At 46.5% G+C, this 17,290-nt stretch overlaps 1 protein-coding gene across 1 annotated transcript in view; it reads right to left on the bottom strand.

The window, feature by feature from the left end:
* CASQ2 (calsequestrin 2) overlaps positions 1-17,082 on the bottom strand; it is a 34,343-nt gene extending 17,261 nt beyond the window's left edge. The window contains exons 1-3 of the mRNA XM_069867114.1: positions 16,605-17,082; positions 2,796-2,880; positions 1,215-1,315 (exon numbers count right to left, since the gene is read on the bottom strand). Of these exons, the coding sequence (XP_069723215.1) occupies positions 1,215-1,315; positions 2,796-2,880; positions 16,605-16,838 (420 nt within the window). The 5' untranslated portion in view covers positions 16,839-17,082. The remainder of the gene's footprint in view (positions 1-1,214; positions 1,316-2,795; positions 2,881-16,604) is intronic.
* Between the last annotated feature and the right edge of the window lie 208 nt (positions 17,083-17,290).

Raw genomic sequence — 17,290 nt, 5'->3', positions numbered from 1 at the left:
TCTTCCTTTACCCACAGAACGTGATTTTTTTCAGCAGCATTCCACAAAACGCAGTGAGCAATGCCTCACAAAATGCCTTTTGATGCACCCCTCGCGAGTGGTGTTCCAGCGTGTGGCTGTGCCTCTGCTGCATGCAGAGCAGTGTGTGTAGCTCCCTGCTCCTGTACCGGCCTGAGCCACAGGAACCAGGGACCTCACCGCTGCTGGGGTTGCAGCAAAGCTCTGCCTTGCCATGGTCCTCCTGAGTGGCACAAGATGCCTGCTTTTGTCCCTAGAGCCACTTATGTGTGTTTTGGCCAGAATACCTGATTCATGCAGCCACAGATGCTTTGTCATAGGACAGTTGAGGTCGTAGAAATGTGTTTCTCTTCCCCGGCTGTGCCTCTGACCACTGACACTCCTGCACTGCAGATGACAATTTAGGCTGAGATCCTGCTACCCTGGGAAACAAACCCTGCCAGCTCCACTGCTCACCTTACCACCCTTCATTGCGTGGCTGTTCATAAAGGAAGCCTCATTTCAAAGGAAAGCCAAGCCACTGCAAAATGTTTTCACTACAAAGCAAAGTAATGAATAATAAAATGTAAAGAAAGGGAAGTGCAATGCACTGATGAGACAGTCAGTGTCTCTTTTGCATTTAGGCACAAGGGCGAGCAAATTATGTCCTAAGAGCACTAAGTCCTAAGGTTCTTCTCTAACTCGTGGAAGTGCAATTCGCTAAGTTCACTGAAGAGGCAGCAGTACACTAGGTTGTTTGTGCTGTCGTGTCTAGAAATGGGCAAATAGTTTGCAGAATATACTTTTTTCCAATGAATGAGCTCTTTTTGGTTACTCTATTAGAATGCTACTTCTTGGATTATCTTTTAAATAACCATTCTTTTTGTTTTTTTTTAAAAAGAGTGAAATATTTTGCAAATGCAAAGTGCTTGCATGCCAGCTTGCTAACTGAGGTCGGTGACTAGCAGTTAGTTATGTGGAATTGTTTCTTGCTTCAGTCAAATAATCCATAAACAGGAAAGAGAGCAGGTATCAGCCTTCCTGGGAATTCATGGTCAGACAAGTATTTGGGAAGCTGGCAAATGTCATCTCTACCAGTGTGTAGCAAACATGGCTGGAATTTCAAATAAAGATAAACCAGTGTGTTTTAGCAAAGTGAGTAATTGCAAGGTCTTCTCTGAGAGGGTTTATCTAGCTCTGAGCTTATCTGTGCTTACATCCAAGAGGAATTCCACCAAGACATCTGCAGACAGTTCCCCATCAAATTCAATCAACCGCTCCTCCTTAAAGACATAGAGACTCCCCTCTTCAATCAAGCCTGAAAGAAGGAGGCAAGAAACATAATGTGGTCAACATGTCAATAAAAACATTTTTATGACAGAGTATCTCTCTTGTTATTCTAGCATCCCCTCCTGGAAAAACACAATTGCCAGTTCATTGTGTTGGTCCAGTTAGAAACAACCCGAGCAATCTCCTGACTGATATTTTGCAATACAAGGGCTGGACCTCAGCCATAACTCGCGTTAGTTTCTCCCAAAATTTTGAACTTTTTGTTCAGGTCACAGTTTGGCCTCAGTTGGAAAGAGAAACGAGAACTTGTTTTAGCTTGGCTAAACTATGTTGCAGGAAATACTGGACTGTAACAGACATCCCAAACTGGAACAACCTGACACTAGATGGAAAATGGATTTTGATGTGGGCTGTGTTCAGCCCGGAGAAGGCTGAACTATGTGAACATAATCAGTGAGCTGGAAGCCAAAGCAAGCTTCACACTCCCTGCCACTTAGCTAACCTTGGCAAAAGGTTTAAAAACCTATGGTAGAGATGCCACAGATGGCAGGCTGGCAGATTTGAACAGTGTCTCACTGTACTGAAAGCAGGGTGCCACAGCGTCTCAGCAGAGGCTCCAAAATCAGCATCACTAAGCTTCTGCAATGCATGATGGCAGGGTACCCCAGGTCAAGGTGGTTGGTAGTTTGCTCTTTCTTGGAGAGGCAGAATCTCTCAGCTTTAATTTAGGTTCCACAATCAAGCTTAGCCTCTAATTTAGGAAATTACAGTCCAGTATAGAGTCCAGTATGTTTAAAGAGTATGCCCTTATGTCTAGTGGTATATTTATGTGCTGTTGTATCTGTGTGCCATAGTATTTCCATATTCCTTTGTGAGATAAAATATGAAGGAATCAGTTTCTGATGATTCCTGGAAGCTCCTGGAAGGTAGCTATTTCCAGGGGTGGGCAGTGCAGCAACCTTTCACCTTTATGGTAGGTTTCCTTTTCTGTTCCTGGGAACAAGACAGAGAAGGTTGGCAGCCAGTTGCCACTGCAAGGCTGTGGCACCCCCATTAGTAGCTGTGGGTCATTCTGCCACGGGGATGGTGACATTTGTGGGTCTATGTAATGTTTCTGTAGGTTTTGATTCTGCATCACTGTGTCAGACCTGTCTCTGTGCAGGAAAAGCATGGACTTACTCCATGACAACTATTTACGGTTTCTGCTCAGCAAGCTGTGCACTTCCACTCTGTCATGGCATGGATTGGCTTTCTTTTTCACTCGGTTTGGTTTTGTTTTGGCACATTCAGCCAGGAAGTTTTTGCTGGAAAGATGCTGGGTCACCCCTCTCATCCTTATCCCTCAACTTGATCCCATCCATGTTGGGTGCACAGTCAATCTGCAATTGCTACTATCACCGTCCTCATCCTGGTGACAAGGTTTTATCTGTGCTTTCCAGCGCTGCCTGTTGAGGAACGCTCCCTCTCTCTCTCTAAGCAATTCCAGAGACATCAGGCATGGGACTCACCTAGCTTTTTGGCAAGTTTGGCATCCTTCTTGGAGTCCACCATCCCAAAACCAATGCTCCTGGGCTCCAGGACCTGAGCTGCCAGCTGTGGGAGGAACAAGAAAGCCCAGTGTTAGTGGCATTAACACCGCAGGGTAGCTAAAGGGCATCATGCCCTGCTAGCATGGCACAACAGTCACAAATGACCCATATTCTGCTTTCAGGCTGCACCAATGGGTGGGATGCATCACATGCTGCCTCCCTGCTGAGATAACGCTGCCCACGGGTCACAAGGGTTGGATTTCTTCCCACTGTGTCGCAGCACCAAGTTTACTGATGATACCACATTCTGCTAACTGATGTTTGACACTTGGGCATCAAGAGAAGGCTCCTGGCTGAATCTTGAACATCAAAGCTGCGAACAAGGCTGGGAGAAAGACTTGTGCCACTGACACAAACCAAAAACTGTCTCCTCCCTTGTGACACAAAGTAAAAGCTGCCTCCTATCTTGTGCCTGGTAGCCACCAATGGGGGAGTTTGACATGTGGGCACTGCAAATAGTTTAACTCTGGAAGTGCTTGGTGCCAGGAAACAGTGGCTGCAAACGGGACTGGACGTGGGACATTGCAGCTTCATGTGTCATTTGTACATGTGGCGAGATGGCCAAAGCAGGCTGCCAGCAAAATAAAGCAGAGGGACTCCTAGCTTTGCAGAAGTGGACCCTTCTCCGATGAAATGATTTAAGTCATGCCTCCTGTCCAGGCTTCAGTCACCCTCCCAGTTCCTGGTCCCTTCTTTTCCCTACAGAAACGAGTCTAATCCCAGCAACACTCATGTTTGACTCCTTGCAGCTTTGGAAACCGCTGCTCCCCCCGTCCCCACCATTTTTGATGAAGGGGCCTCTTGAAGATATCGAGTTCCTGCCTGTTTTGTGAAAATAGATACGTGAGGAAAGGAGAGACACTCTGCAAGCACCCTGTGTTGAGAGCAGCGCTGAGTGAGACCCTGTGAATTCCATATGGGCTCTGTAGAGATGCAGTGACCCTGGGAAATGAACCCCCTTACTCACCAGATGGCTGACTTAGCCCTACCACAAGCATGCCAGAGACCCTACAAGGCAACAACGATGCTCTGAGATTACCAAGCAGCTGTAATAGACACCTCCTCTTCCCTCTCCGTCCCAGCTCCACGGGTGTCTCTGATGCTGATTGTCTTCTTGCTCTGCCTGCTCCCAATCCTGCTGGATGCAGGAGTGGGGTGTGGAGGGGGGCAATGGGGACAAGGAATTGGGAACCTCTGGGACAGTAATGTCCCTGCTAGGGCACAGCTGCCTGCACTCAGCAGCTGGAGGCTGGAAGGCGGTAGAGGAAAAGCTGCAGTCAGAGGGATGGTGGACTGATTTATGAGGAACATCCTCTCCCTGGACCCATTTTGGCACACCCCCATGCCTCAAAGTTGGTTTGAATGTCACCTAGCGGCACTGCCCCCATGGCCACATGGCCCCTTGGCTCCCCTGCTATAAATAGCCTCTGCTTGTGCCCAGCCACTGTGAGAACAAGCAGGAATTAAAGGCATCATGAAACAAAACTGATGGGGCAGACCCCTCTCCTGAACACTGGGTCGTCATGGGGCTGGCCAGTGCTGGTGGTGCCCAGTCCTTCCCCAGAATCCCGAGGGAGAGAGCAGACTCCTTGGTGATCAGGGTTCAGGGGCCTTGCTTGGGCAAAGGGGAGTGATGGAGACTGTGGTTGTCTTCTCCCTCCCACCTAATACACCAAGCCTATCCCGAAGCCCTCCAGAAGGACATATTCTCCACCAGCCATCACAACATCACGGCATCACCACAACCTAGATCCCCCTGCAGCTACTGGCCATTGGTCTATAGAGGGAAATGCTGCTATGTAAGGTAAAAGAAGTGCTTGTTCTCTGCCAATGCTTTGAAATAAAGGTGAGGCTGCACGTTCAGGGCTCCTTTTCTCCATTACAGGGATCTGCATTCACTAGATGAAGTGATGGAGCCTGTGTGTTCATCAGCTTTAGGGGATATTGTCAGCAAGTCCTCACTTGTTGGCAGTGATGTAGACCAGCAAGAGGTTCCTTAGAGTCAACATTTGAGGCTGTGACTGCACTGTTGCCAGAGGTAAAGTACAGAAAGCCCAAGAGAAGAAGACTGTCCAGTCATGTGCAGTCCAGTCTATATTTGATCTAGCTACTTACCTATAGCTATGTCAGCCATGTGCCAAATGAAGTCAAGGCAGCTGAAGCCAAATAATTCTTGATTCCTGCACACAGGAAGAATTTAAGGTTTCTTGGGGGTGTTTTAAGAAGCTCATAAATGTGTAGAAAAGCTGCAACACCTGCTGCAGACAGGTGGCTGAGCATGAGCTGGGATGTTTGCAAGGGAGGAGGCATTGATCAGGAGTAATGTATGTCAGCATGCAGAGTACACAAGGCAGCACTTCAGTGGGATGTGGGTGCAGCCATGTATCATGAGATCTTGCTGGGAAAGGGTAAACGTGTCAAGAAAATGTGGGTGACGGAATGAAAGCCTCTTTGTGTTAGACTGTGGAAGTGTGCACTTCATTAGGGCCCAGGAGGCAAAAAAGATCACAGTAATGCTGGAGGTGTGCCCGCCAGCGTGGCAGGGCTTGTGTGACTGTGTCTAGCAAAACTGTTTCTAGGAGTGACTGTAGGTGCAAGCACTTGGTGATGTTCCTCTGAAGAGGCTCATCCTGAGAGAGAATGTGCAACAGTAGTATACAGGAGTGTGTGTGCTCCTGTGGAGATGGGACTGAGAGCTAAGCAAGAAGCCTGCCTCCTTTGCTGGGATTTTCTTGCTAATAAGATGAGGTGAGTGGTACAGCCTGTGCCCATACACAAAGCACTGGGGTCCTGCGCCAAGGAAAACTTTATGCAACATGAGACACTTAGAAGCTCTTTCCATGTGGCAGTGCCCGGAAGCAGGAGACCTTTGCAGGGTGTCACTATCTATGGTGGCTTTTTCAAGTGCAAGTTATGCAGGGGATGGCCATTGCTCCTGACCTTGCTTTCCCAGTTTTCCACTGCAGTAGATGAGTCCTACCAGTTATTTGGTAAGGTTGTATTCCCACACCTATGTTTGAACCCAATAAGGCAGCAAAATACAGAGTATGCCAGAGGCACAGCAGCTTGGCTTGTTGCCCTCTGCCCATTACAGTATCAAGCACTTATATATCTCCTTACAGTATTTTCTGATTCCATAATACTAGTGGGATTTAAATGCAGATGATATTTCTAATCTTGACAATCCTCTTGGCTCAGAGGCAGCTGTAATATAAGAACACAGCCTGTCCTCCTCCCCCCTCTTCTTCCTCCTCCCTTTAAATTCATATCACTTGAAGTCTTGGCCAACCAGAGCCCTTGCCTTTTTGTCAGCCTTTAAAGAGAGTAATTTAGTTTCAACAGCTGCATGGAGAGATGCGGGGGGAGAAACTGCCCTGGAAGGACTGGACCTACCTTGTCATGCAGTCCCTGAGGAATACCTGGAGCTTTGGGCAGGCAAAGCTGCGTGAGAGTGTAAGCAAAGACCCCAGTAACTTGTAAGCTCACATTTTACAGCCTTGCTCACATGTATATGAAGACTTTGTGATACTTCTTAGCCACAGGATCACAAGCTGTGTCCTATGCAGGCTTGGGAAAAGGAGGTGGGAGTTTGGGAGCACTCCTTTTTTTCCTGTTTCCCTCAACAAATGGCCATACTTGAATCTGGGAAAGTGTAAGGGAGAGCATGGCCCTTTGGGATGTGTGAGAGAAGCCAGCCCAAAGTGAAACCTGAGTACCACCAAGTAAGCAAGCACCACCTCAGCTTGGATGGTGTCGACAGTTAGAAGAAATCTAAATTACGGAGATGGAAAAAAACAACTCCCTGCCAGAACATCTCAGCTTCATGCCTACTATACCCTATCTGAACCTAAGTGTGATGCTGGGAAGTTTTAAGAGGTTTAAGATGATGCACAGGTCAAAAAACCGTGGGCAGCAGGTCAAGGGAAGTGATTCTGACTCTTTATTCCTCTCTTGTGAGACCTCACCTGGAGTACTATGTCCAGTTCTAGAACCCTCAACATAAGGATATGGAGCTGTTGGAACGGGTCCAGGGGAGGGCTACAAAGATGATCAGAGGGCTGGAGCACCTCCCATGCAAGGACAGGCTGAGAGAGTTGGGCTTGTTCAGCCTGAAGAAGAGAAAGCTCCGAGGAGATCTTATAGTGACCTTTCGGTACCTGAAGGGGGGCCTACAAGAAAGCTGGGTGGGGGACTTTTTACAAAGTCACATAGTGATAGCACTAGGAGCAATGCATATAAACTGGAGAGGAGCAGATTTAGACTAGACATAAGGAGGGATTTCTTCACTATGAGAGTGGTGAAGCACTGGCACAGGTTGCCCAGGGAAGCTGTGGCTGCCCCATCCCTGGAGGTGTTCAAGCTCAGGTTGGGTGGGGCCTTGGGCAGCCTGATCCAGTGGGACATATCCATGCCAATGGCAGGGGCATTGGAACTAATGATCCTTAAGGTCCCCTCCAACCCAAACTATTCTATAATTCTATGACTCTATGATTCTATGATTCTGAAATCCTACATTATAAAGCAGCAGGACTGTCACCAGCTGCATGGCCATGCTCCTGTTTCAGCTGGAGACAACACTGATTGTTCCAAACCTTAAATTCTGCTGCTAAATGGCAGACAAAATCCAGAAGCGAAGATTGCAAGTCAGGATGGGAGAAGTGGGTGTTTTAGCATGGTCAGTTTTTTGTTGTGGAATGATATTACTGTTTTGTGGCCTGGATTTTCTTCCCACTTCTCTAGCACCTGCCAAGAGCTCCCACAGGCAGTAAAGTTCATCTTCCCCAGCTGCTCAGGTTGGGAAGTTGGGCACCAGGGACATTTGTGTCTCTCTGTGAGAGATGTCATGAAAAAACTTCTCTTAAGCACGGGGAGCTTTCTTCTTCCCTAGCTAGTCACAGTGGAAGAACAAAACTCAACAATACAAAGAGGAGAGCAACAGGAGATGTTGAGGGAAAGTCCTTCAAGCAATCTACAGTTCTGTGCTGTATCTGTCCTGCTGTCTTTAAAGCTGCAGTTTATGTTGATGTTCAGAACCTTGTTGATCATGGAATCATGGAATACCAGGAGAGAAAAGACCTCTTGGATCAAGTCCAACCATTCCTATGTGCCCCTAAACCATTTCCCTGAGCACCTCGTCTACCCTTCTTTTAAATACCTCCAGGGATGGTGACTCAACCACCTCCCCGGGCAGCTTGTTCCAATAATTGATGTAAAGGTGATGATTTCATATCCCAAAATGTTAGGAATTTTATTTTCAGAAACAGCACGAGGGGATGCCAAAAGTCTAGGGTATTTCCCCAAAAGCTTTGAATCCTTATGCAGGGCTCATGCCTTCAAGCTTTGGTTGGCTTCTCTGTTGTTCAAGCTGATGGAAAGCTTGTTGGAGAGCAAAGGGGTATCTTCTTCCTAATACTGTTCTTTCTCCTCTAACATCTTCTTGCACGCTCCACCAGCAAAGTTTCAGGTTCTTGCATAATTTAGGCTGCTGAATTAGGGCTTCTGAAGCATTGTGGTGGTCAAAGGGAAGGGACAGAGGCCTGCTGCGTTGCCACTAGAGAAGCCAACCTGCTGGCAGTGAAGACTGGGGAGACCATGCTGGTCCCACCTTTCTGCCCTTTTCCACCACCTCTGCTATGAGAGGCTGTTTATTGCTGAACCTGACCTCCTAGGGGGTTACTGCTCCTTGGACTAAAAGGCAAGTCTCCAAATATGGAACACCCAAAGGTCACTACGGCTGAGGTGGCTTTCACAGGTAACTCTCCAAGAACTCTGCCTGGGGCCTTTTAATTTCTGCACAGCCTCTCAGCTAAACGGGACATACGATGTGCTCTTTGGCTGCCTCCCTAAAGGTTTTGCATAGTTAGGGTTGTATTTTTATCTGCACCGGGCATCCCTAATTTTAGAGAGCTGTAAGCCAAAGTGCAACCTCCCCAGCCGTGAGCTAACTGGGGCTTATGTCCATGCCACCGAGCACCCATGGGTGCAAGGGCCACCTGCCGCTGCTGCTGGGCAGTGCTTGCTGGCAGTGCATCACAGATGTTTTGCCTACTCAGCTGGGCATCTTGCATGCCAAGCGCAGACCAGAACGTGCGTACGTGTGTGTGTGTGCATGTGCTGACCCAGGCTGTGGAGTCTGGGATGGCCCCTGAGCATCACATTTCTAAGCTCCCCCTTGACAAAACAGAGACCAGAGGCACGATCTGGGGACTATCCTCAATAAAAATAAGGCCATTGCTGCCTTGTTGTCTTCTTGGCCTCAGAGAGGTTGTTTTGAAACCAAAGGCTGGTTGCTGCTGTGAAGCTGATGCAGGACACAACCTGGCTCCTTTCAGTAGGTGTTGGAGGAGGGACAAATACTTGACATTCAGTCTGTTCACCTCCGCAGACCAAATCATTGCCTATGTCGTTCCTACGCCTCCAGCTCCCAGGAACAAGCCAGATTTCTCGAGTTTCTGAGCAAGTGGGTGTAAGACAATGCCTCTGAAATCCTGGAGAGCCCCGGGATGTTGCAGGCTGGAGTTGGGACCTCCCACCCTGCATCCATAAGAAGGACCAGAGGCCTGGGGAATTGAGGCGTCCTTGAGACAAGAAAAGCCTTTTATCCAAGGACTGAGCAGAGAGAAATAAAAACTGAGGAAAGCTTTAAAAACATGCAGCCCCCTTTGCACAACGTTTGAAGGTGTCAGAGGTCTGCTAGCTGACGGCAGTCTGTTTCCTGCCAGGGCTGGACAGGCTTCCCAGAAAAAGAACATATCATAGTATGGCAGCTGGCCTTTGCCAAAGCTGTACCAGAGAGCATGCAGGAATGAGCACCATCAGCACTGCTTAGCAGGGAGAGTTGGCCGTCCCAGGGCACTGCGGAGAGGAGGAGCGAGCACCTGCTCTGCAGCCCACCCCGGGATTTGTGTTCTTCACTGCTTGCTCTATTTCCTTCGGCAAGGTTTTTTCTCATGTATGTAGGTAAATCCCAATGTGCAAAGAAGTTAAATAAAAAGAGAACATGGACTTTGCCAAGTCACTTCTTTCCTAGGGCATGGATTCCTTGTCTGAGTGCCTGTTATTCAGGGATCGAGGCTGCAAAAGGACATCTCTGGTCACCAAACCCAGGACTGTGTCATTCCATTGCTGTCACAACGTGGTCCATGTCCATTTAAAACTTGTTGTCCCCTTGACATCTTCCTCCTCTGGTGACTAGGGACTTCCTAGTTTCCAGACTGGCTTTATTCATAGCCCATTTGTCCTTAGGCTTTGTGCTTAAATAGCTCTTCACCCTCTTGGGTGTTTAAAGAGAATTATAGTATCCCCTTTCCATTCTCTTCACAAATGAAGCTCAGACATGAAGGAAGGGCAGTCACAGGCTTTGGTTAATTTGGTTTTAGATGAAGGGCACCAGCAGAGAAAGCTCTGGAGTAAGGTCACGGTGGGCGAGCATGGCATGGCTCACCGTACCCGGTCTGCCTGACAGAGCAACAGCTGCCCCATCCTGAGAAATGTCAGGATCCGGGGTGGAGAACATGAAATGATAATTAGAAACACCATATGTGTCCGCTGAGTAGGCGAGTGTGAGGTCAAGCTAGTCCTTTTGAGGTGCCTCACTCAGGATGGGACAAAGGCACCTTGTTATAAAAGAGACCCTGCTTCCCACGAACCAGAGTAGCAGGGGAGTGTGAGAGCCCCTTGCTGGCACTGTTTTGGGAAGATGAGTAGTGTGGCAGGATGGATTCTTCAACATTTTTCCTTATCTGGTCTTCTGAAGGGAGGCATGACACAGGAATCTCCATGAGTCTTACGGTCTTGCAGAACATATACAGAGGTTGTCTACTCCCCAGCTGGGCAGTGAGAAGATCTCCTCTCACCAGGTCCAGAAAAGCCTGCAAAGGCCAAGCAGTCTTGCAAGCAAAGTGTCAGCAATCAAACCCAAGCTTGCAGGGGTCTGCCATGTCTCCAGGTGACATCTGCACAAAATTTGGGTCTCTGGATGAAACCAGCTTTATTTTCTTTAGATCTTGGGGTTACAGCTGGTGTCTGCTCTGGAAACTGCTGTCAGTACCCCATGCTCTGATCATACTTTAGCTGAGAAAGGTGCCTTTCAAAGATCAATTCTGGCACTGAAAGTGGGGTCTTGTGCTAAATGTGTCTCATGCAGCCAGTCCAAACTCACTGCTGGGAACCATCAGAGGGAATTCAAAGAATCCGAGCAGTAACAGCTAAAGCAACCACGGAAATTGTTTCTGCTACCGTTATGCAGAAAGACTAAAATCACATACTTGTCCCTGGGCATCATTGTGCCCATCTATGAAATGCAGAGCACACCATAACTTGTTTTTGTGACTGGCATGTCAATAAGTGAAACCCTCCTAAGCGTTACAGCTGAAAATCGTTGCTCTTTCGCTGCTGGCTACTGATGAGTTGAGACCTACTTACATCATCTCATAAGGCAAAGTAATCAGTGCACAATTTTTCCTTTTTTCTTCCTTCCTACCTTATTTTTGCACTAACTTATCTGTAGTGGAAGATGCTGCTCTAGTATCCATGGAAACCAAAACACCTCTTCTATTACATGTATGTACAAAGTACTTGCACTGTCAGCTTCTGCACATACCTATCCAGCCAGGTGTATCTCATCTCTCACCCTGAGGACTTTACAGTTTCTGTGGCACTCAGTTAACATGATGTGAATCACGTTTACCCAGCCAGGAAATTGTGTTGAGACAGTGTCTCATGTACATACAAATTTTCAAAGAAAAAGGCTGAAATTTGAGTCTATGAAATAAATAGAGAAGAAAGGGTTTGGATTTATATTTATATTTATATTTATATTTATATTTATATTTATACTCTACTTTGAGATAGGGATAAACTAGAATCTCATCTGATGGTTCCTATGAATTTCTGGGTTAAACTTCATAAACTTAAACTTGTAAAACTTTTTTCTGTGTTGCATCAGAAGCAGAAAAAGGCTTTTTTGTTATATATTACATGGCTCTGTGTTCTCCCAGGAAACATCTCTTCTCAAGATTCAAGACCATGTGGGTGGAACTACTCCAAAAGCAGCTGACCTTGCACCAGTTTTTCCCATCTCAAGTTGGAAGGTGCAATAGTTTCTTGAAAATAAGTCCTTTCTTGCAAGTTTCTCAAACCTTACACCCAGTTTAACCCTAGCCTTTTATGGGATTCAAAAATCTAACTTTCCTTCTCATAGCTCAGGTAACTTCTAAGTGTGGCTGGGCACTAGAAGGAGGATCTCATGCAACGTGATCTCACAGACTCAGGTCCCCACGTTCATAGAAATTTTCTGTTCTGTTGTCATTATTAGAGGCCAGACTGATTCTAGACCTGGTCTGGAAGGGCAGAACCAGATCCCTCTTTTCTTACTTCTAATCAGACTGGTTTATGTGAGGGCAGTTCTCCATGAATTTTCAGCCCAGGGACACTTTTGCATTGAAGGGCCTAAAATATCTGGGCTTGATGAACCTCTTTTTTTAAATGATATTTCACATGCATGCAGATTACAAGGAAAGAATGACAGGGGAGCCAGGACTGAGTTTTGGCAGCTGAGAGGGTAATGAAAACAGCAGCTGAGAGGATAGTGAAGCTGAGAGGGTAATGAAGATGATCTGCGTTGCAGGCAGCCTGCTATGGTAGTGAGGCATCCTCAGTTGCTGGAGAGAGCTTCTCAAGTGCAAAAGGAAAGTCCCTAACCCCACTGCTCATTACTCTTGTTACATGATTCCTGGAGACAGAAGCTGGCCTGCTGGAAGGCAAAATTAACCTAATATTTAGGAGATCTAGGGATGAGAGGGAAGAAGGTCTGAGAAGTGGTGGTATGAGACAGGACAGAATATGGTAGGGGAGCTACAGAGGCGAAGAAAATCAGAACAGATATTTCTGAGCTTCACTGCTATGCTAGCTTCCTCTTTTGCCCTTTCTTCATTAAAGCTTTTTCACTTTCTTCTTCAAAGTTCTTACCTTATGGGGCTTGTGGGGCTCTTATAAACATTGCCACAGAGCAGGAATGGCTTCTGTTAGCTCCAGGACTGTGTGGTTCATCCTCTGGAATTGCCCTGTATGGAGGCTTTTCCCCACTCAAGCTGCAGATGCTTTTCAGTATGCAGAGTGGAGTTATAGGAGAAAGGCAAGCAAAGGAGAAGAGCTCTTTAACCTGAGACGTGAAGCAGCCTGTGCTCATGCTTTCTCTGCCCTGGGTTGTCTTGTTACAATCCTTTCCCAACCTTTTTCCACCCTAGCCAGAAAGCAGTAGGCAGCTATATCTCCAGACATTGCTTTGACTCCTTTCCTGACCAACTAACTCAACAGCCCCCAGCTGAGGGGCTGGCATTGCCATCCTTGGAGCTATTGCCATGCACTAAGGATGGTGCAGAGAAGATGCTGATGCTCCCACAGAGGCTCAGTGTTACACAGACCCTGTTCCCACCAGGTAGCACCCAGCAGTGTAGGTGTCAGTAATTGTCGGGACTGATTCATTATGGTTTTCACCTTCATTCCCTTTCTAAACTCGAAATGGACCTTGGGCTGCATGACAATCTCGTGACAGTCCCCAGTATGCCTGGGTGTGTGGACCTGAAGACCCTGTGTGTTTTCCCACTGTAATATTAGCTTTCCTATCATATCACATTCTCTTCAGTAGTAGTTATGCTTTCATGAAGTCCTTAAATATGTACTTAATTTTTCTCATGTTCTGTCAGGTTTTCAGTTTCATTTCCCAAGATCCTTTATGTTTCTATTTTCTCTTTTCTCAAGTCTATCTGTCTTCCCTATTAATTTTTCTAGCTGTTGGTTCTTTTCAGCCAAAGCTTTCAGAGTTGGGCGTCTCAGGCATAATAGTTATTGCAAGCTTCATGAAGAGTAAGGACTGGAAGGGAAGAGAATGAAGTGCTTTGAAAGAAGGAAATATTGCTATGTGAGCCCAACCCCTGTTAGACACCAAACGACCAAGGTTAGAGAGACCCTTGCCTGCTCCTCTCATGGGAGAAGCCCCAGTCAGAACTTGTTACTGATCATGAGCTATATATTTCAAGAAAACCATGCTGGATCTCTCCTGTCGTTTTCTGGGTGTCTAAGATATTTCTTCAGGTCTTTGGTCCTTGGAATTATAAATTTCGTATAAATATATTATAAATAAGGCGCATGTGGGAGAAACAGAGAAGGTGGACTCTCTGGGGGTTTTCTGAACTTAAGATCCATTAAGCCCATTCCCTCTCATGTGCGCACAGACTCATGTTCATCAGGCAACAGGGCGTAACTGTGCAGCTCAGATGGCTTCTTAGCTTTATACCTGTCTGTATTTTGGATGAAGGCTATCTATTGTTCCTAATGTCAGAAACTGGTGCTTCCAGTTATGGAAGCAGCACATCTTGTGATTCAGCAGGTAAACTCTCAGTACAGTAAGATGGAAAAACATGAGGTGTTTCAGAAAGGCATCTTACTACAGGCAGCACTTGATGCCAGGAACCCCTCAAGCTGGTCGACAAGGAATAGAAAGGGATGGAGTGTTTGCTTTTCAGATACCTTATTTCAGGTATAAAGGGTCCATAGCCCTGCACCCCCTACTGAAATTCGATACATACTCTCTGAGTGAACTATACCCAGGCTTGGCAGAAGGAGAGGCCCTGTCACCGCCCCTGTGTCTACCCACTAGCTCACTACTCCGAGTACTCGCTCACATTATGGGAGAGCTGAGTTCAACTGCTGAATTTTTCCAGGGAGATCAATCGGTGAATGGCTCCACACCTCAGCTATGGAGCCACTGCAGCCATTTCTTTCCTTCTTCCTGTCCTGGTGAACACGCAGTGAAGTTCCACAGCTGAATGAGCTCTGGCAGGAACATTAAGGGTGAACCCTATGACACAACATGTTATGGTTTGTGGTGAGGCAGGTGTATGCTGTCATGAGAGGGAGAAGATTATAACCTGCCTTGCCCACTGCTTTCACAAGTGCTCCCACAGTTCAGTTAATACAGAAACTGGCAGCACTAGCACTTTGCTGGGCTGTGCCCTATGCAGGATGGGACACATCCTATCTTCTCTGCTGCTTTCTGAGACCTTCTCCCTGTCCGATTCCTTCAGATGACAGAGGCAAAGAAGGGCTCAGACTGCAGATCACTCTTGTGATTGGGCTGTCAGGTTGCTGCTGCTGCAGTTCCTAGTCCAGGCACAAGCTGTGAAACTTTGAGACATGCACTGAATCAGCGTTGCAAGGGCTTGGGAAATTTTGAGGTCAAAGCCACAAGTAGCTGAGCATTAGTGGACCAAAGCACTACAATTATGTAAAGTCCGTTGCAGATCTAATCCTCAATCTCTTGCCCAAGGTCACATAAGAAGTCGATGGCAGGGAGGCAGTTGGAAATCAAATCACCACTCTTAAACTAATGTACTCACTCCTGAATCAAATCCTGCAAAATAAAAGCTTTAAGCCAGATTGTCTTGTAGTCATCGCACCCTTGATATGGCTGATCGTTAACATGGGTGTAGGTGTCACGGGGACTAAAAGTGACAGTACACAACCAAAACCTGCTTCTGTCAGGTTTCTATAAATATGTATTTAGTAACCACTTGCCATCTATCAAACATGAAATAGCTATCCTATTAAATAAGAATACAATTGTACTACAAGCCATAAACATTTCAACTGGAGTTCCAGCGTTATTTTTTCTTTTTGCTGCCAGATGTTATTTGATTGTTCACCTGAAGTAAGTAACTGTTTCCTGACAGGTGAATAAAATCTGGTTAGTTTTTGAATCTTCCTTTTTTTCAGGCTTGCTGAGGAGATCAGTAGACTTTAAACTTGACATTGGACTTTTTCAGGTCTTACACTTCAGCAAGTGTATTTTCTAATTCACACTTGCTGTACTCCTATGGATGCAATGCATTTTCTCTATGGATCTGATAAATAAATCTTATGTGTTTCTTCAGCCTCTCTCACTTTCTTTCCAAATGTGTCTCATAGTTAAGAGGGAATATTTGTAAAACCTGGCAGGAAACAAGCACCTAACAACGCAGGCTTGGTGCTATACGATTCTCTAGATCACAGCTACTCTACAAGAAAGAATTCTATGAATCCACTTCACAGTTTTTACCATGACATATTTTACTGAGAATTAATCATTCTTTCCCCAAAGAATTAATAGCAGTTATTTTCCAGCACAGAAGTGAATGGCTGTATTAACAAGCACGTACAGACTGATTACAAGCAGTTAACAAAGTGTCAGAAAAACAAAAAAGGATTTAATGCTCCACCAATGGGGAGCTTTTGAGATGGGGAGGTAGGACACCTGTTTGCAGTAGAGTTTGGCAAGATTTTGTGGCTGATCACTTCTAGTGAGATAGGAAATGGGACTGAATAGAGAATACATGGGGACACTGACCTGCACAAAATGGGAAAGGATATATAAATTTCAAGCTATGGACTCAGGTGTTTGCTGAGATTTGGGAAAGCTCAGCTCTGAGCTGAGTTCACATTGCTGACGTTTGCAAGATTACTTGCTATTTCCTGGGTTTCTGATACACAATCCAGAAAGGCCATTTCCCAGCAAGCAACTCAGAAGAGCGCAAAAGAGGCTTTTTCCTGGGCTTCACAGAACTTGGAGGCTAACTCAAATCCAAGTAAACAAATCCATGACCTTTTGACTGTCCTGTCCCATAGCTCCTCTCCACAGCTCCAAACAATGTTGTGCTATTGACCCCGGATGGGACATGCAGCAGTGCTTACCTCCAGGACCATCTCTGTCATCTGGAACTGCTTCTGGGAGACCTTGTCAGAACTCACAGGCTCGTGGAAGAGCAGGCAGAGCATGTCATACTTCTTCAGGGCCTGCTTGTAGTTCTTCTCATTCAAGTCGATCACTCGGTCTTTCCCATCATAAGTGGGGAAGTTCAGTCCCTCTTCTGCCTTGCAGCAGAAAAACAGGTAAAAACCTGCCAGGATCCAGCAAGTTGCCTTCATAGGGGAGCCCTTGGAGTACAGCGGAGGGTGGGTAAATGTCCCCCTCCCTCTTAATTCAAAAAGAGGGGGAGACCAAAGGTTCCAGGTAAAGTTCAAACCGAGTTTCTCTTTCTGTTGCCTTCCTAGAGATCAGCCCAAACGCTGCAAAGCTGGTGGGGAGCAGCAAACCTTGCTGGCCTGGGCTCACAACAAAGAGACAGACGGGAGAAGCTGTCAGGCCAAGCCCTGGATACCTTACATAGCTGTGTCCAGCTCCCGTGTCATTAGGAACTCCATTTTTAGGAAGCAGTTGTTTCAGGCTAAAAATAAACCCTGCAATGAATAAAAAGGACAGATATGACACCATTGAGGGACTTGCTGGCACTCTGCATCCTCTGAGAGACAGAGAGCAAGCAAGAGGGAGGGAGTGGAGGATGTCAATGCTGGGAATATGCAGGCAGGATTTGCAAAGG

Source organism: Phaenicophaeus curvirostris, chromosome 1, assembly GCF_032191515.1.
Source record: "Phaenicophaeus curvirostris isolate KB17595 chromosome 1, BPBGC_Pcur_1.0, whole genome shotgun sequence".
Taxonomy (NCBI): Eukaryota; Metazoa; Chordata; class Aves; order Cuculiformes; family Cuculidae; genus Phaenicophaeus; species Phaenicophaeus curvirostris.
This window is presented reverse-complemented; position numbering and strand designations above follow the sequence as displayed.